Consider the following 20,567-nt stretch of genomic DNA (forward strand, 5'->3'; position numbering starts at 1 on the left):
CTCCTATCCGTGCATACGGGCTGCTTTTAATAATGCATATCAGCAATGAAGCAAGGAAAAATGTGTGAACTATGTATGAAATACATATCAACCATTAAGACATGGTTACCACTTAACAACTTTTAAGCAGGGCTGATAAAGCAAAACGCATTTCAGTGACACCTATAAGTGGCCGAATCGGTCGGTCTTTCCTCAACCGGTAGGCAGGTAGTGTGCAGGGCCCGTTAGTCGTACCCCGAACAGAGGAGTGGCCGCGGTGACCGAGCCCTGACCACCACGGCGAGGAGCTCACTGTTTACTCGCGCCGATCAGCTGTTACAAAACCGTCACCAAGGACTCGAGTGAATGCAACTTGTTGCCACTCACTCCAAATGCAGCTATTACATCGAAGCTACGAGGTCCATAGTTTACACCCACTGATAACGAGTTACTTCGGGCTGCCTCGTGAACCGCACTTTTATCATGGTGTACAAAGATAATCCAATTGATACTAATTGAACTCAATCGTATGTAATTCATTCTTCCACTCAGACACTACAGATAATGTACTGTACCCAAATGGGACACAAAACATATCGAAGGCTCTTTCAAAGAAAATAACGGCCCACCTTTCCAGAAACCGTTTCGTGTGTGTAAAGTCGGCGGCAGATTACAGTGTTCGATGAGCTCCAGAAAGTCTGATGTGCATCAGTCACGTAGCATGGTCCAGTCGCATGTAGAACAACAATAACACCGTGCTCGTCTGTCAGCGGACAAGGACAAGGGGAGTGTGAACGGCATGTGATGCCAGTGGCCCTCCCCGCCCCCGAGATGACCCGACCTGCCATGTTGCAGTGTTGTTTAGTGCATGTATGCCTCGCGCCCGTGTCAAAACTAAGCTTCCCACTGACAAACACTAACCGGTTTACACAGCGTAACTGCTCAGAGAAAACAACGCTCACAAGAGCTACGTCCTGTGTCATGTCAATCTTTCTTCCGCTAATGATGAAACGACAGCGTTGTACCCTGTCCATTCACCAAGGCCCATTCGAATAGGTTCACGATAGAGGCTAATATTGCTGAAAAAGCAATGCCTTTCTCTCCAGAAATCTCCTATCTCCTTTCTCTTTTTCTGTCCTCCTTTGAAACGCCTAACCACTTATGATGCCGCCTTTTCGTCCGTTTTCATCTTATCATCGACTACCAACTATCACTCTACAAATTGACAAGTGAACCACACCGCATCATGTCTTCAGCTCGACAGGTGCCATCAGCTGGTACAGGTATGTACAGGTATCTACAGACCTATGTAGTATGTACAGCTCCAAGTGCTAAGGTAACTCTCGCCACCCTGACCGGGCGCCAGGCGGCCGCTCTGCGCGGGGCACAGTTCCAGTTGCATCATGGCGACATGGTCACCGTGTCAGGGATGTGTCGACAGCGCCAACTGTCTGGACTCCGCGGCGCCGGCTCTTGTTCTCGCCCTTCTCCCGTTCCATTGATCCCTTCTGGCAACCTCTGTGTACACGGAACAGGAAGAGATGTGGTGTGAGAAAAACATTGAGGAGGTTCCTGAATCAGTTGATTTCAGTGCAAACGGTAAACTCGTTCCCTTTTCGGTGGATGTTTTTTTTTTTTAAGCTCCAAATCACAGCCAGTGTGACCTTACTTTAAAAAATAGTTCCTCCAGTTGCACCAGCGTCATGAAATAGCTTCGCCAGAAAAATAGTGAAAGTTTAGGACGGCGACTGAGAACACATGTCCGGGCGGCCACCCTGCCGTCGTGACCTACCGCCGTCCCTGAGCCCTTCTCCTGCGTCAGTGGGGCGCTGCGCCGGCGATAGACCGATCACTCGATTCCGATAGATGGGAAAAAGAGCGAGCGCCCGACCGCCAGACTAACCGACATGTGTTTAAATGTCAGATGTTACACTGGAGCTCAAGAGAAGACGATTTGGTGACGCAAGTGGTGCGATTGACCTGCAGTCTCTTCCGTGGATTTTCCGGGTGTTTGGAACGCCGCCGGGCGGAGGACGGGAGGTTCTCGTGAAGGGGGCCACGGCGCTACACTACCGCGCGCCAGGCGGGCCCCGACACACGACCGAAGGCACGTCGATCGGGGGCGCCATTACACCATGACAGGCAGTCAACAGGGGGCGGGCACGTGGCCGATCTAGGGGCTCCCTGCAGCGAGGCGGGCCGTGAAAACAGCAGAGAACGGCCTACTGCGCATCGGTGAATGTTCACAAATATTGTGCTACTCGCTGATAGTCACGAAAGTGGAATGCAAAGCGCTTCTGAAAAGCGTGCATGTTGAAAACACCGATGACGTAGCATGACAATTTAGTTAGAATAGGCTTATGCAAGAGTAACAAGTGTTTTGCATGTAGCAACCATTTAGGTGGCATATTGCTAAGGATCATAATTTGGAATCAAGCATAAGTCCTGCAAATATGAAGATACGATTAAAGCGTTTTCAGGCGCCCAATTCAACTAGCGTTCACAAACAGATCAAAAATACAAATTGAACATGTGTAATGCAACAGGCTAGAACAGCTTATTCATAAATATACAGCCGCGTTACCTGATAATATCAGCGCGGGTTGGAGTGAAGGAAACCATGCATGCACTTTTCGGATTACGCTACTAAGCCGTGCCGATGCGAGTTCATATTTGGAAGGATATCCTCCGGGGTAATACCTTTGGTAAAATGTTGTGCCTAAACTTCTGCGCTCTATGAGAAATCTCGCCTTATCGGTAAAAATGGCACTTAAATGGCAAAAGAAGTTGAGCTGGTGAATGGTCTATTATTTATGGAATAGGGGCGGCAACGAAAAACGTTGGCAATCTTATCGCTAACGGTTTGAGCCACTCTGAACATTTAACTAAACGAATAATAGTGAGACACTTATAAATTATGATAGCAATTATTTGGAGTCGAAGCTGCCAACCTGATGAAACTACATTAATAATTATAAAATAAAAAATAACATACGATCTATGTAGTTGACATAATCTCGTTAAGTTGCACTTCCATCTGGTATGATCCCTCAACATTAAATTTATTAAGACAGCTGTTTAAAACCAACGGACGAACGATGCAAGTCAGTTGCGTGGCAAGTGTTAATATATAACGTCTTGCCTCCATATATTAATGGCTGGCATACAAAGTTGCTTCTCCAACTTTTTCCTGTTTAGTGGACAAGCCTCCTTGCCATTTTCGGTAAAAAATAGGCCGATTGTCATAACATTAATTGTGCCTAATTTTCTATTCTGACCATATCCGAGGAAACATAGGCATCTGTTACGATCACAAGCCTGGTTCGAAGCTCCCTTCCAAATTTGTCGAGGGCAATAAATTATAACCAAAGCTGTTACTGACGGTATCTGACATAACAGGGTGACGGAAAACAAATTGTGGCTCTGTCAGTTTGTTTTCAATATTATATAACAATTAATAACAGCAACTGAGGCAAAAGCAAAAATCGTTCGGGAGAACCACTCGTAAGATTACACGTTTCGCCTGTATCAGAGTTCATGGTCGCAACGAAACGCACCCTCACGTCGTCATAGATCCTTTGCAAGCATGAAAAAATGCACAGCACCATGGCAACAGCTAATCTTATTCTTAAGAAAAATTAACCTGTGTCATTTGAGAAATTCGATTACGTTTATGTATGTTTGTCTGGTGTGTTGACCCGTAACGAATTAATCTACCCACTGCCATGTCATTGTAACATTCGGCATGCTTACAAGTGACACTTGTGCAAATCTGTCTGTTCGCAAGGTCAGCTAAAAACGTTTCTTAAATGCAGAAACCGAAAAATGTATTTTAAACTCCCACCCCAACCATTCTCTGTCATCGTGACTGATTGTCAAAAAATGACATTCTTATTCTCTGTGTTGCACCTGTAAGTGTGAGACAGAAAATATGTGCAACGCGTTCTTGGGAAGATACGCTAGATGGAAAAAAAGCAAACACAGATGTCTGAGGCGTGACGGGGATAAAACCGTTGCAAGTATTCACAGGATGTTGCACGGCTTATTGATGTAACCTTGACCTTGATGCTGGTACATTAAAGCCCATTGGACTACTTCCACCATTGCGGGCAGGTAATTCTGACTGTCAGTTGTATTTGAAAAAAACTATCAGCTTTATTTGGTAGGCATATGTTTCTTGCTGATAACTAGGGAACTTAAATAGGACTCAAGCGAAAGGAACCTGAAAGTCGAAGCGGAATGATGATGGAAAGGATACCCTCTAAGTGTAACGCGAACACTGATAATATCTCGAGTTACCGGCCGCCGTACAGGGATGACATATTATTAAGAAACGCTTATAGGAAGCCCGAGATCACTGGATCGCAACTTTCGATGGGAAAAATACTTCAATAGACAATATTGACCGTCGCTATTGCTCAGCAGAGATCGACACTGGACTCAAATCAAATGACGAATGCTAAGCAGCGACATGATACGATATGAATTCAAGATAAATCATCTTTCCGCCACTCCTATGTAGTACCTAAGGCCGTAAGTAGACGCCCACTGGTCACAGCTCTATTATAGTATGCCGGCGACAAAGCAGGTGTCTCCCCACCTTTCCGGTCGCTCCCCTGCCGGCCCCGTGAGGCACTGATCAGTGATACGACGGCGCCTCATGACGGCAGCCACATCTCGAGGCGTAGAATTCCTAGAGGATGACGCGTGACCCATCGGTCTGCATCAGCGAGTGCTCCCACACGGAGCGGGGACGGCGCCGGCGGCACGCGAGGCCGATCGGACCCAGTCTTCCCACGGGCTGCACCCCCGCCGCCAGTGACAAGATAGGAGGGAAGACCCAACCGTCTGCCATGCGGCAGAGCTGAGGCCCCCGCTTGGACTACCAGTGCAGAATTAGAATTGCCTTAACCAACTCCATTAAGCAAATGCGCAGTAAACTAAGCAATAATTTAGACCTTTTTAGGGAACCAGAAAAATAAATAAAAAAACGGAACAATCATGAGCGCAAGTTTCCATTATCGCCTATCGGAGCATCAATGCTTTGTTCGTGACCACTAGCCACATTCCAAGAACGCAATGAAGAAAGAAGAAATTCGTTGTCGTCAAAATTGTGATAAAACTAGCAATTATTTAACGGCATTGTCATACAAAAGCCGTTCTCACCACAGGTTAATTGAACTTTATTTTTGGTGCAAGTTTGATTCATTTGGGTCAGATATGGACGTAAAATCTACAGACAAGGTGATTGGAACATATAAACTTTGATCTCACTTTTTCACCCCTCACCCCAATCACTTTGAAACACCCCTCACCCAGGACGAAAATCTGAAAAAAAATCAACCTAAAAAGGACACGCACATTTTCCTAAAAGCAACAAGCAGCAACAGCAACATAAACAACAAGTAGGCTTAAATGAAAATCGCCGAAAAATTCGAAACCAAACGAATAAAATGAATGTTCGTTTCGGTACTCACCAAAGCAGATTTCGTGACGATGTCGCCAGTTATCGCAGTCGTTCGTCCACCCTTGCTGACACTTCGGCCAGTGCAGTCACTAAACGTGCTCGTGGTTCGCTGGTCTCAGGATTTCGCACCGAACTTCGTCCTGCCGAACGAAGTGTCATGCAAGAAGCCTCCAGTTGTCCAAATGTCATACAAGAAGCCGGTCATCGCGTCGATACCCGTCCAACGTTTGTTCACACCACCAACCTAGCACCACATTCGATACACAGTACACACCCCACAGACATCCCCAGCGACGCGCTGCCAGACTGAGCGGCCGCCCGTGACGTCTCAGTCAGCTGAGTCTTGACCGGTCACCGGTCGCCTCCCCTGGGGTTGACCTTGGCAAGGTCGCACGGGCGAGTCCAGCGACAGATTTCGGGACAGGGGTGTCGCGTCAGCGGGGACTAGTGAGGTGATGCGATAAAAGTGTGCCGAACTATAGTTATCCTACTTTGCAACTGGAAAAGTAAGATAAACCTAAAATACATTAGCGCGTATTGTTAAAACTGCATGAATTGTGTTTTCACAAAGTTTCTTTCAGTATCGTTTATTGTATTATATTATTGACATAAAAGTGTCATTTTATGCACATTTTTATCTCAAGCGTTCATTAAACGTGTTCATTTAGGGATATCGGTTCTTGGGCTTTTAAAATATCCAAACAAACCAGAACCTCCGAATCGCGCGGTATACAAAACCTTTAGACCTTTATGCAGCAAGCTCTGCTAGGCCGCGATTATGACTTTGCCAGTCCATGTATTCAAATTAACGATGGAACATAGAGAAAATAGAAGCAACTAAACGCATTTTAATGAATTTTCGCTGGAAAGAAATAAAGTTCTAACTTCTACTGGTTATACCTGTAAAACGCCCAAAAGAGCAAATTGTTGGCAAATTATTGTTTTCCTTAACTGTTTAAATAAACTCTTTTTTGTACTCCACCACGGGCTTTGGGTCTGAACATTCTACCAAGAAAAAAGAGCCGTTTGGTGTGCAACCGACATGCATGCTGTCAGGAAATAGCGCAGTGTCACTAAAATTGTGCATAATTGGAAAACCAGAGGTCAACTAGTTTGAAACTGAGCACATAACTAGCATATATTCTGGTGTATATGACGCCGGCCAGACTCATTTCATATATCATCTGGAAGCAGCGCCCATACGATCGCGGGCGTGTTCTCATTACACTTTGGGCGGCGGTGCCGCCGCGGTCGTCAGCGCTACTGCTCCGACAATTAGCGTCGGCCGCAGACGGCCAATGAGCCAATAAACGTACCGACCGCCGCCAATAAACGGACGGCCGCCGCACCGGCCGCCGGCCACGATGGACGCGTTCCGAGCGATTCCGCCGTTTGGCAGCAGACTGCTCTCTGCGCATGCGTTTTATGCCCAGCCTCCAACACAACGCTCCATATAAAGAACAAAATTATTACCTCTATAGATATGCAAATGTGCCATACATTGACTGCAAAGCCTATTGCAAGTAAAATCACATTGGTGTGCGGAGGACGAGCAGGCCGGGTACTGTCTCTGACAGTGGCACCGGGCGCCGGACGGGGACGGCCGCACGCGCCGGCCACCCCTGACCTGGCCCGCTGACGGTGGGCTGACCGGCACACCATCAGGTGCCCACTGGCCACACACCGACCAGCCGCCAGCGAGCGGCCATTCTTGTTAGCGGATGGTGAAAGACATCACAATCAATGGGAGCGCCCGGCAGATAAAACAGGAGCCGGCCTGTAAACCTTCATAAAACAGCAGATCGGATGCAACCGGTGCAAGCAAATGGTTGACAAACAGGCCCTGGGGAGGGCGAGGGCCGGCCGGCCGGCGCGGCGGCGCGCCGGTGTGCCTCTCGTTGGGCGGGCGGCGCGTCCCCCGGACGCAGGCGCGCGGCAGCGTCCGAGGCTGTACGGCGGCCGGGTACATACGGCGGCGGGCCGCGGCGCTGGCCAGTGCCCAAGTGACGCCCGTCGCGTGCAGTGGCTGGTGCGGAGCGGCCGACGTGGAATGCCCCCGCGCCGACCCGGTGCTGCCACATCACTCGGCGAGCCTCAGTGAGACGCAGAGAGGGACACCGTCCGCCGCCGAACACAGCCGAGATGCGCCTGCCGCTGCTGTTTCTGCTGGCCGTGGCCGCCTGCGTGGCGGTCAGCGAGGCCAAGCCGCGCCGCCGACCCAAACCGCCCATCAAAGGAGACGACTACAGCCGACCGGGCCGCCGCCGTCACCGCAAGTCATCAGGTGAGTCCCTCAGTACCCCTTACACACCCGTGTCCATAACCAGCACCCGGGAACACCCCGGGGCTGTCTCCGGGGGGCCGAGCCGGGCCGGGCCGGTTCGGACAGCCAGTGGCGGTTGCACCAGCGAATGGTCGCGCCACTGACATCACGTTGGCCTTCTGACACCCTGTAAACACAGCGTCGCTCGTCGCTCGTCGGGTGACACCACGATCGGGGCTGACCTCCGAGCGGGCTGCGGGCGAGATGGTCCCGCCCTGCAGCTGTGGCCTCCCACCCCAAGTCGGGGCTCTGTGTCAGGGCTGTGACAGCTTCAAAACGGGAGCTCGCTTTTCGGACCTGACAGATAGGCCGCCACTGTTATGTGGGTGGGCTGGTTGGACCAGCCCGGGTCCAGGTCCTGTTGGCTTCAAATCCCGTTCTCCCACACGTGTCTCGAGCTGCCAATTTAGACAAGATCAATGAGTCACACAACGACTTCGCTCTAACCTGCCAAACGTTCCCAAAGATAGCCACTCTCGTGCTCCGTACGGCTGACATTGAACCTCATTTGCTGCACTTGGCCTATTACAACAGGCAGTCCAGCAACCAGGCCGAGCCAATCCCTCCCATTCATTTATTATTTTCCTTTTGAAGCTGGCCGGAAGAGGCACCGTACCGTTTTCGAGCTTGCTATAACCGGCCGTTGGACAAACCACGCGATGCATTCGGACTGTCAGTCGCCACATCAGGCCGGTTTTATTGACCACTAACTTTTGCTGAGTCTGCGGCGACCATTCATTGGACTGCTTCATTCATGTATCTTTTGTCGGCGCTACGCTGCGCCCAGACGGCCGAGAGACGCGTGCAGAGCCCGTCGGAGCTGGGGAGCGGCTCAGCGCAGCATCACACGGTCTATCTTATTGAGATACGTCCCCTAACCGGAACCGTGTTTGATATACAGCAGAAAATACGGGCGATACTTTAACAAATTATTATTTGTTTTTAAGTAACATTTCCCATCTTGCCACCCACTACCCAGGCCAGTTACTGAAATGCAAAGAAAGGCGTGTTTATCATAAGACAAGGCACGCTACCGAACTTTTTTTGCCGTCCGCGAGTCGCGACATTCGGCTAACATCAGAAATTGGGTGATGGATATGACGAACTTCTGTCCTGTCCTGCTCGCGACCACTTTCATGGCTACGCGGGTGCCCGATGCCTGTGCAACTGTTCGCTTCGAGGTCAGCGCTGTAACCCTTACCACCGTTCGTTTTGATCACTGAAATCGATGCGATCCTGTCCAGGATTTTGTTTCCCACCACATGAGCGACCAGAAATCGGTGCAGCGTTTGCATATTGCGCACATCAAATAGTGCTTGTTTTGTCATCGGGGGCGGTCATTGGACATCCATGCCGCCACAGTAAGCACAACACTTCTATCAGCAATGGTGGGGTTGGGGTTGGTTATCTCGGCGTAGCGGGGTACGGCCGTTCCGTCGAGCTGACTACGGCCGCAATGAAGTGCTTAGAACAGCAAGAGCAGCAGCGCCTCAGCCGGTCGGAACCCACGCCCGGCATCGGGCAGTCGAACACTGAGACACATCGAGCACCGTGAGACAAAGCCGAGACACAGTGAGACACCACGAGACACGGTCAGACACAGCGAGGCAGCACGCTCTCGCTGAGAATCGCCGTCGCAACACGGTCTGAACAAAACGGCAACGGGCCGGGCGGCTGTGTTGCCGACCTGTCGTCCTACCGCTCACACTACCAGCCTATGAATATTTCATGCGTGTTCGCAGCTCCTCCCGCCGTCACGGCGACACGGGAGGGGTGTTCGGCGAGCGAGAGGCTGTGTCGAACCACCACTGATGAAAAGGGGGCAGAGATGGTGGTCAGATGGCTCGGAATGGGGTGTAGTTCCCGGGGCGGACGGGTGAGGTCAGGGGAAGCAGCGCGCGTCGCGGCCGGTCCGGTGCCGGGTTTGCCGGCCCGAGGCTGCGAGCCGATTATACGAGTACAGCGCACAGTGAATTTGGTGGGTGGTCTCGAGAAGATAGCGGTTTCGGTGCGTGTGTCTTATAATCTGCTTCCGGATGGCATGATCCGGGATTTCCTGTTGAATGCTGAGAGGGATTCCCATATAGGCTTAGGATATAGGCAGGCCTTACGGAATGTCCATTGCGACTGCCGGTAACGCTTACCATTTTCTCCCAAAAAGGAATTGGAGCTGGGAATAACATGAAAATGATATTTGTTTCGTCAACAAATTTGACTTGATAATGCATGCATGGAAACATGCAAAGGCTTTCGTGTCCTTCCCACTGCGGACACAGCCTGTAGATACATCTAGATGAAAACATACCTATTTGGCATTTCCGTAACGCAATCTGAATAACAAATATGTCATGACAAATTCAATGTGACACATAGACAAAGAATTCAGCCTCATCATGACTGGATAAAATTCGTTCCGGCAGATTCTCAGAAAAAAATACATGTCGGAATGTCAGTGCATGGTTGAATCAGTTCCTTGCTTCATGGGACCGGCAGTAACCCGCAGCAGCAGATCCGTCGATTGTGCGTGGGCGCGTCGTGTCTCTGCAACTGCCTCTGCCCCAGCGACATACCACTCGATGAGAGAATCCATCAATATTCGACACATAGAGCTGAATACTTGAGAGGATCTCACAGTTTTACTGCGGTCGCGTTGTTGTAATGTCATAAAAGAGTTAACTTGTCCGTTGTCATAATTCCACGAAGGGTTGTTTTCACTGGTTGCACATTTTACTTATTTGGCCACGATTTGGCACTAAATCATGAATTATTTGACACGTATAAAGTAAAAGCATTAGATTGTGCGGATGAGTTAATATTTTATATCAGTCTAATAAACATTTACATTATATGTTTTACACGAAGTAGTTAATTTTATTACAGCAAACATATGGCTAAGTTTAATGTCAATCACCATCCAAAGCCCATCTTTAATTCATGCTTTAAAACCCCTAAATTCAATTTTATCCCATTAATGCCGGAATTTTTATTTTTTGATTCTTAAGTTGTCCTTAACAAATGTTAGCCACACGGGTCCCAGTAAGAAAACTGTGCAAGCTTAAAAAAGAAATTCCATCGGTTCTCAAGTTATAAGCATGGGTCATAAATGACCCAACCGGCATTAGTATAGTCACAAATAAGGAGTCATCACGAAAACCAATTTAGCTAGATACCTTATTGTGTATACTGTATAGCGGCCTCAGCCAAACAATATTAAGAGGCACTGCATTGCAATGCTTTGCAACGTCTCATTGGCGAGGCCGTTGGTGCCGCTGGCAGGCCTGTGGTGCCCTTGTTAGGCCTCTGGTGCTCATAGGCCTGACAGGCCTGTGGTTTCCCTGGAAGGACTGTGGTGCCCCTGGGCCCTGACAATTGCCTGAGGTGCCCCTGACAGGCTTGTGGAGTCCCTGGCAGGCCTGCGGTGCTATTGCTAGGCATGTGGTGCCCCTGACAGGCCTGTGGTGCCTCTGGCGTGCCTGTGGTGCCCCTGCTAGGCCGCTGGTGCCCCTGGGTCCTGGCAGGACTGTGGTGCCCTTAATAAGCCTGAAGTGCTCCCGACAGGCCCGTGGAGCCCTTTACAGGCCCAAGGTGCCCGTGCGAGGCTGGTGGTGCCCCTGTGAGGTCGATGGTGCCCCTGGCCCTGGCAGGCCTCTGGTGCCCCTGGCAGGTCTGTGGTGCCCCCTGGCAGACCTGTGGTGCTCTTGCTAGGCCGATGGTGCTCCTGCAGGCCTGTGGTGCCCCTAACAAGCCTGTGGTACCCCTGACAGGCCCGTGGTGCCCCTCGGCCGGCCGAGTCGCCGGCCCGCCCCGCGTCACGGCCCCGCACGACCGGTCCACTCATGATATCATAACATCGCAACACTAGGCCTGTGGTGCCCCTGTCAGGCCTGTGGTGTCCCTAATAGGTCGGTGGTGCCCCCGGGCCCCAAGGGAGGTCATGAGTGACCCATATGACCCCTCTCCTTTGGATCCGCCACTGTGATCTGATCACAACCCCCAGAAATAAATAATCGTATAATCATCAAATGCTTCCCTTGTATTCAACATACGAGAAAATTGACAACACTATTGCCGGCTGGGTCATTTATGACCCAAGGATATTTAACGAGGAAAAAAAGTTATCCGATGGCGACAAGAAGGGCAAAATTATACATTATGCCTTTTTCAGACAAATTTAAATGCCAGGTGGACGATCATTCAACAGATAGTAAAGTGCAAACATAATATAATATTACTTTTTGGGGCGGCGCGCCATTGCCAGTGACCGGCGGCTGTGCAGTCCCGTCGTCTTTGGCTCCAGAAACTTCAGTGGACGAGCTCACACAAGTTTTATGCGGCTCAGGCGCTCGTCACTGAACCCACAAATCCAACAAAACACACGCACAAGTTCCTCAAAGTGCCACTTGCCTCCATTAAGAAAGAACATTAAAATTTTGCTTTTGGGTCATATATGACCCAAGCGGCATTAATGGGTTATTGATCACCCTCCGTCCTCATATCGAACACGCTTGTGGCGTTTCCGCTTTTTATATATATCATGAACCTAGCGCATCGACGAGTCCCTCATGCGCACCATACAACAAATCGATATCTGCCTAAAGTGACCCGCATGAGGGCGGAAAGCTGCCATTTCGGAGCGACTATCCCTTTTGTCAGTTCTATACCGACTACACAGCATTCTCCGAACGCTCAGTTCAGCTCCCGAACCGTCCCAACTCCCTCAATGCGCCATCAGCGAGCCGGGGCCGGCGCCGCGGTCTCCCGGGCGTCATCAGAAGGCCGGTGACGCGCATCGTCCATCCATCACTCAATGATTGCAGTGTGTCCAGTGGCCGTAGCGAGACGATGGCAGCCAGACGATCGGAGAAACCGTCCGTCATCTATGGCGTGTCATTTCTGACCTGTCGCTGAACATTCAGCGCGCTGTCTTCTGATCCACGACTGCGCCAGCTCGGTCGCTGTGCTCTCTAACCACATCGTTCCTTTGACCTGTCACTGCCTTCTGACCTATCCATGTGCTCCCTGCGGCCTCTCCCACATGCTCCGCACCTTGCCACCTCGAGCCACCTGCGGCGTGTGTCCGTCGGCTGCCCGCCGCCAGTGGCGTCTCCGCAGACAGATACGTCTCCGCCTCCTCCGCTGCCGACCACCCGCGGCCCCACAGTCAACACACGCGTCCGTACGATAAAGCAATCAGTATTGACTCGGGAGTGGAGAGTTTTACACTACTGCACTCGCGCGCGCGCGCGCGTCAAATCGCGGCGTGGTCGAGTACGGCCGAGCACGGCGGCCACGTGCGCGCCACACCACGTGGTACGGCTGGGCGGGAACTGGCGTGGTGTGAGGGGGTCCACTTGAGTGTGGTTTACCTACTGAGTGGTACTCTACGCTCTCAGCAAGACGATGGAACGCGAACGGAGCTACGGAACGGATTGAGCGGATGGAATAACTGAAAGTAGGAACGGACTGTGCGAACGGAACGGGCGGGCCGGACGGAACGGGCAGCGGGCGGAACGGCGGGAGCGGACGAAGCAAACCGAGTTTCTCAGGGCCACTGGGTGCGGCGGCTGTTGCCGCCCAGGTGCAGACAATGAGGTGCAGCGGCAGCGACGGCAGCCGGCTGTTGTGGGTTAGCCGGGTAATAGAGGTTTACGCCGGGCTGAGTGTGCCGCTCAAGTGGCCTCCTGTGGAGTGCCTGTAGCGGAGAGGCGCCGGTGGTCACCCATCAGCAGCCGAGCCGGGCCGAACCGCCGGCAGGCCGGGCAGGCGACGATGACGCTCACAAAACGGCCGGCTCCCAGCGCTGATGGGCCTTGCATGCATGATTAATACCGACCTGCCTATCAGCTCCAGACTAATGTCAATGCCATATGCAACTCGCTCGCTCTCAGCCGCTTCAAACTAAAGCGCTGCATTCCACAAATACCGCTGCCTCTTGCATATTTGATCAACGCATTACAAGACGCGACATCGGTGTCCAGCCGGAGGCGGCGAATTTCTGGCATGGTAAGCATGCCGCTTGCCGACTGCCGCCTGGCCTTGTCTTGATTTATGCTTATAATAACGAAGAGCCATCACGCTATGTAGGCTGTAGAATTAGCGAGCCGGGTGCTCTGTTATTAACAATACACCGACTGCGCGCAGACAGTCACATGGCACAGCTCCGGGGCTGCGCGGCGCCACTCGTCCCGAGCCGGGACTTCGCAGAGGGCATGGTGGCAGGCAGCTCCTCTGTCCATCACATTCCTCTCACGAGCTCACAGAGCCGACACCCGAGCCGACTCGGCAGTCGCTCGGGCCCATCCACGCGCTTTCTCAGTTTTCTCTCATGTGCGAGTAACGGGCTGCGGTGACTTCAGCGTTTAGCGCGGCGCTGCGCTGACCGACCGGCTGGACCTCCCACAATCTGGGGTCGGAGACGGGGAGGGGAAGGAGAAGGGACTGGGCGCCGGACCGGCTGTCCACGCCGGGACCTTCCGGCGTCCATCCCCGGCGCCGCGCCGGCTGCTCACACCTCTCCCCTGGACCTCCCGGCCGTCCGTCCCCTGTCTCGACCCCCGGTAGCGGCCCCCCGCTGGGGGGATCAGACCCGCACCCAGCGGGGCCCGGCGGTCCCCACCGCAGCCCATCGGCGGCCGGCGGCCCAGCGGCGCGGAACGGATCGGCGCGCACACAGAGAGCGACAATGGCTGCAGGTGGTACCGTTTGATTACCAGCTGGTAACGGCGTGCGACCACCCAGACACGCCGGGCGCGCTGGGAAATCGGCAGTCACAGCCGGCACTGACGGCCGGCGGGTCGGACAGATCGGGTCTCCCCGGGTGGTGGCGATTGAGACCTCACGACGACGCCCCTTGTAACCGGATAGTGCAGATGTTGGAGTGGGTGCTGCAGCGGCAAAAACCGGACTGGAGCTGTTTGTTGTCCGTCCGGGCCCGCGCTGTGGTCTGATCCATCATCGTCATAGTCTGCCGACTCTGCGTGTCCCAGCCAGTTAGGGCAATTACATTGTGTTTTAACTCTCCGCACCTCATTACTCACTCGGTTGTTTATAATCTGAAGACTACCAGCATTGCGTGCAAGTGTTAACTCCGCGCCAGCGTTGCCTGAGACAGAAGCATTCCATCTTATTTGAAGTTCAACATTGAAACGTCTCCTTGCAACGCGATAAAAAGAGACACTGCTCTGAACACAAAGCCCGGCCCCTAAGCGGGGAGGCCCCTGCCCGTCTGCTCGCATGCGCGGGTGGGGGCTTATTAGGCGCTGTTGCGGCGCGGCGATTGGATCTGCGCCGTGAGGAGGCCACCAATCGACCGACGAAGGCGAACGGGTTAGTGGGCACCCGTAGCCGCCGGCTGCACCGTCTGCTACTGATATGGTTAATGTCTGCACTGGGGCCGCTGCTGTGTGGGGTCCGGCGGCGATCTATGACGGCGGCGGCCGCACGGCGGCGCCCGAGGCTCCCCTGCGCTCGTGAGACGACCGCAGGTGCGGGCCGATATCGGCACTCTGTGCGGACCGGACCGAGCCGCCACACAGGAGTAGACACAGACAGTCGTGAGGCTTCTGACGCAACCTTCCGGGCCATCTGCAGCGCGGCTCGCTGGTCGGCGTGCTCTCTAATCGATCCCGTGTGCCGAACACGCGTCCGACACGGGAGCATGCATTAAATCGGACCGGACACGGGTCGCAGACGGTATTCAGGTGTGGCCGTCGTGCTCCGCACCGCACAGATCGGGGTCCGATCTATACCACCCGGCCGGCCAGCCGGACGGACGGAAATGGGGTGCCCCGCGCTTAGTGCGCCTCGCACTGGATTCGGCAGGCAGTCGTGTGATTCACTGGGTTCAGCGAGCGAACCAAAACCACGGCATTGCGAGTGGAGTTACTACGTTCGAGGATAAGGCACGTGAGCGTTACGTGTCTGGCCGCCGTGTTGAGTTCAGCGAGCTGTCCAACTGCTGAGCTCATCGACACCAATGAGCTCACCGGCTGCCCTACCCTCTGCCGGCCGAGTAGTGGGTACGTAGTAGTTTGGCGGCCCCTCCGCCCCGGTCATCGCCCCAGCGCGGCGCCCCTGACGGGCCGCTATCGGCGTCCGTCGGCAGCGGCGCGGCGCTCCTCTCCGGCCGGCCCCGACACCGACCCGGGACCCTCGGAGCCTCCATCAGCGCGGCAGCCGAGCGTGGCAGGCGACGGCGCGGCTCGGCCCGACGGCCCGACGGAGCTGGCGTCAGCCCTCGGAGCTGCGCTCGGCGAGTCTCCGGCGAGCTAGCTGCCTCACCAGGCTCCAGCTTCTGATGGTGCCGACACCCCGCGGCCGCTCTGCCAACCACTTTCGCCCGTTTCTGAGCAAAGCTCACGGCCGGTAATCACAGGAACGCCGGCTACTGTGTCCGAGGGTGGGTCGGTTGCCGCGCGGTGACGGGTTGCATTCTGCATCACTCACGCCGCCCCGCCGCGGGTACGGCTGGCACGGCCGGCGAGCACGGCTGGTACGGCAGGGGCGGGTCGGTCACCCTACACCGGACCGTGCAGAGCACCGCCGCGCCGGTCAGTACCGTGTTTATGGTGCCGTATCGGGGGCCAACCGACCGCGGCTAGCGAACGGCCGGGGCGGCGGCCCGCCACTGCAGAACGCCTCCGAACACTGGCAATGGATTCCGTGTACGCACGGCCGGACGCTTTCTGACGAAAGAGCATACTGTGCCTCATTCCAGCGGCGTTGGAGGCGCGGCTGACGGAAGGCCGTCAGATGCAGCTGAGGAAATTCGCCTCACATTGTGACAATGCAATGAGTTGAAAAACAATGAGTTTCATGTCGCTAAAACTCCGTTGCGGCGGCGTGGAGCTGGTCCGTGATACTGTTCGGAGATGACATACTAAGAAGAAGAGATTATGTGGAAGAGATAGCAGGCGTTGGCAGAAGGAGAATAGGGGGAAGTGTGATGGAGGCACAGCGAAGGTCGTGGTCTGACGGCAGACTTGTTGCTGCCAAATCTAGGAGGCCCAGACGGTCACCGACTTCGCCGTCAATGTAGTAGGTCAGTGACTCAGGAGGTGACTCGAGGTCACCAGGTCACCGGACAGGTCACCAGGTCACCGAGATCGGCCACCGTGAGCTCGGTCACCGTACAACGGCCACCATACCTGACGTGGAAAGCTACCGGACCGGCGTCAGGCCGGTCAGCCGAGCCCATTGGACTGAATCGAGCCAGCGGAGCCGACCCGAGTTGACTTGAGTTGAGCTGAGCTCGACTGAGATGACACCTAAGTTGGGTGGAAGCTGAGTCAGCGGATGCGATACTGAGCCTTGGGAGAGCCACCCGGGTCCGTTGTCTAGGGTCCAGTGTCGAATGTCTTGTGTCCAATATCCGACCCACACCGCGACTATTTCAGTGGCCACTTACACCGAACTCTAGTTTGGTGAACCATCTAGGACGGCTGCTCGCCTATGAAGACTGTTGTGCGACTCATCATAGCACCAGTTGCCGCCGCGCCGCTTCCCTGGCCCGACGGTGGCATCGATGTGACACAGACTGGCCTTTGCACTCACCAGCGGTCAAAGGGACCCATACAAATCCATCCACTCAGCGTCGCGCCGGCTTCGTCTCTCCCCGCCTGTCGCCACCGCCGGAGTTCGCGGCCAAGCGGCTCAAACAGCTCAGTCATCTCGGCAATGAGAGCACAAATGCACCGCTCGCCGGCCAGTTAAAAGCCAGCCGAAAGGTGCTCACACCAGCCAGTCGTCTCATGCTGCGATTACAGTGAGTCATCTCGTGACTCGCCTCTGGAGGCAGAACAGAGCGACCCTCCAGGTGAACTGATGACGTATTTTCACCGGCGGAGGGTCCACAGGAGTGGACTCTGGACCAGGGAAGTAACTTGTTTTGTCTCTGTGCGGACGGCCTGATTAGGGACCGTCGCCATTGCAGGGTCTCGGCTGGGTCACAAGTGACGGCAGGTCCGTTAGAGCCTCCTCTCCGCAGACCAAACAGCGGCGACGCGGGGCGCCGTTAGCGCCGTCCGTCCGTCCGCCCTGTCGCCCGTTTATGCAATCCGTGCAGCTCGTCAGCAGCGTCCGTCCGTGGCGGCGCCGTGCTGACGCTGCCCGGCGCCCGACCCCACTGTGCGTGACCGTTTTTACACGGGCTGGTGTCGGGGGTCCGCCTCGGGCCCAGTCGTGGCGCCAACTCGCGTGTCACTGTGCGTTTTTCCCCGGGCATGGGTTATGACCCCTGAGTCAACCGCCGTCCATCAGGCAAAAGAATATCTGCTTTCCAACTGTTTGAAGTCATTCATTTCCAGTTACCGTAACCCAGGCTATCGGACTGCATTTTTGCGGTCTTTTGCTCTTTTCCTGCAAAACTAGTATGTCTACTTGTCGCGCCTTTCAGGGTGAGTGCCGAGTTGCTGATTAGCGTTTGACATTTTCATACGATTTACCCAACGCCGCCAAGTCAGCCCACCGATTTGCTTCGATCGGCCCACGTCGCGATGTTCGACAGCTCGGCTCGATTTAGTGTCTGCTGAGCGAGCCGCTCATTTGTCTCTCAGCAGGCCCGAATCGGCGCCTTTCAGAGCTCATTTATCGGCCGTGCGGAGGGGCTGGCCCGACCGCCTCCACTGCCATGCACAGCTCAGCTGCTGTTGTTTGTAATCGGTAATCACTCCATAGCGAACTCCCACGGTGTACGACTCCACCTATCTGTCGCTCTGTCCTTCGGTGCTGTCTCCTCTGCTCTTCCCAATCCTCTGAAGGACGGCGCCTCCTCGGCAGGGCTGTCGCAGCCTCCCTGTCCGTCTTCTTCGGGCCGTGACGGGCGGCCAGTCACGTGACGCCAAGCCGCCACGGCCGTTACGGGGCGCCGCGGGGCCGGTCTGCCGTCATGCTGGCTGCAGACGGTGCCAGTTCGGGGAACCGGTGCGCGAACGTTTGTTTGGTATTCTTTCTGGTCATCTGGGCACGACGCGTCCGTACCCACACCAATGACAGTGTCCGGTTACAGTGAGCTGAGCTGCGACGCAGAGAGCTGCGAAAGGTTGGCGAATGAGACGGGTAGAACGGACAGACGGGGAGACTGGGGCGGAGGCGGGCCTAGCTGCGGCAGTGCGGAGGGATCGTTGCAATGTTGCAGTGGCGGCGCCGGAAGCCCTAGTCGCGTGCCGGTTCATACCGCTCGTGCTGCCGCGAGCCATGCGGCTCCTGCCGCGGCGGCCGCCACTGGCACGAGTCCCCAGGAGCGCGAGGTATGCGCGACGCGGTGCGGCCGTTGCCAGCTCAGAGCCACCCTCTTGGCAACAGCGGCCGTGCGGCGACCACGCCGTTCCGGCCTGCGGCGCCGTTCTCGGGAACGGCAACGCTCCGAGCGCCCCCGGCACGGCTAATAGCGCGAAACGGAAACCCCCAGCCGACGCCGGCGCCGACGGCCAGCGCTGATGGGCCGCCGCTCACTCATATTGCCCTACAATGAAAATAAGCGCGCGCGCCGCGGCGCCGCGACCCCGCTGCCGTCTTTGATTAGGTGCTTGCAGCAACAGCAAACAGAGAACAGAGAACGAGCAAACAGGCCGCTCGAGAAGCGCCGCACAGTGCCGACGGGCCCAGTATAAACAGTCGCGCCGGCTCGGCCGCCGATAGTCGGGATAACGTTTCAAATGTGGCCGGTATCTCTGCGCGGTCTTCCCTCGAAAATACGACGCCGCTGGTCCGCTCGCTGCGGCGTCTGTTGCATTGATAAACCACGCTGCAATGATCACTGGTCGGCGTAACGGTTGGTCGGCATGTGGACAGAGCTAGACTGGCTGCCGCCTTCATAGCGCGGCAGGGCTTCGGGTGCAAGAGATGCAGTCTCTAGACTGGAGCTGAGACACTGACCACCCTCGTAGCTGCGTCGGGTCCGTGTCCAGACGCAAAAAGAAGTGGGATTAGCCAATACCTCCGACCGCCATGAGAGCGTTAAATGCAGCGCGTGGGGCCTTGGAGACCCTCCAAAGCCTCCGTGCGGTGCACCTCAACACACCACGACTCGAGTGCGGCGCGGCAAGTCACAGTGTCACTGCTATCCGATGACCGACAACTGCTGGGTGCCACCACCGAGGCGCCTCCATCGCCCCGAGAGGCCAGCCAGGACTACTGTCGGGCCTCTGCTGACGGCGGCAGCAGGGACGGTGTTAAATGACTCGTCTGTTGCGACTAGACGGGTTGACACCACGGGCGGTGGCGTGCGATGTTCGCGGCGGACGCGGCGCTACCTCCCCAGTGGTCACGCATCAGTACGGGGGCGGCGCCGCCGGAACGGGCGTCAGGAGCTATCGCTCAGCGCCGAGGGCTGTCGGGTGGGACGCCTGCAGCTTGGTCCACGGGTGGCAAAGATAGCGCGCACTGCAGACATGAGGACAGGTGACAGAACAGAAAGTAAACTCCCTCCGGGAATCGGCAGCTGTGGCACGACGAGCGTCGTAGCCAGGGACTTCCCGCCAGCGTGTACGGTCCAGTGGCTGTTTCACTGCTGGAATTTACGCCCATTCACTTATTTCATATTCAGACGTTGATGTGATACTGCAGGAGCTGGCGGCGTATCTGGGTGAAACGACGCTACCCTCGCCTTTTTGGCCTGATTGACGAAGCGTCTGCGCAACATCCCCTCAGAAGGGCGGCTGAGGCCGGTCTGGGGCGGTGCCGGGCTGCACTTGGGCGCGCTGTTTTTGGTCGTCCTGGGCGCCGCGGAGGTGTCAAACGATGGGCGCGGTGTCGAGGCGGTGTCGGGCGGTACCGGACAGTGTCACGGTGTCGGAAGGT

At 55.0% G+C, this 20,567-nt stretch overlaps 1 protein-coding gene and 1 long non-coding RNA gene across 2 annotated transcripts in view; one reads left to right on the plus strand and one right to left on the minus strand.

Annotated features, from left to right (window-relative positions):
- Positions 1-1,125: 1,125 nt before the first annotated feature.
- The window catches only part of LOC122379331, a 73,934-nt gene continuing 54,492 nt past the window's right edge, over positions 1,126-20,567 (minus strand). The window contains exons 2-3 of the long non-coding RNA XR_006256167.1: positions 5,457-5,586; positions 1,126-1,497 (exon numbers count right to left, since the gene is read on the minus strand). This is a non-coding gene — a long non-coding RNA (uncharacterized LOC122379331). The remainder of the gene's footprint in view (positions 1,498-5,456; positions 5,587-20,567) is intronic.
- The window catches only part of LOC122379330 (dorsal-ventral patterning protein Sog-like), a 66,751-nt gene continuing 53,293 nt past the window's right edge, over positions 7,110-20,567 (plus strand). Inside the window, exon 1 of the mRNA XM_043361456.1 lies at positions 7,110-7,730. Coding sequence (XP_043217391.1) covers positions 7,589-7,730 — 142 coding nt within the window. The 5' untranslated portion in view covers positions 7,110-7,588. The remainder of the gene's footprint in view (positions 7,731-20,567) is intronic.

This window comes from Amphibalanus amphitrite, unplaced genomic scaffold, assembly GCF_019059575.1.
Source record: "Amphibalanus amphitrite isolate SeventyFive unplaced genomic scaffold, NRLGWU_Aamphi_draft 000075F_arrow, whole genome shotgun sequence".
Classification (NCBI taxonomy): Eukaryota; Metazoa; Arthropoda; class Thecostraca; order Balanomorpha; family Balanidae; genus Amphibalanus; species Amphibalanus amphitrite.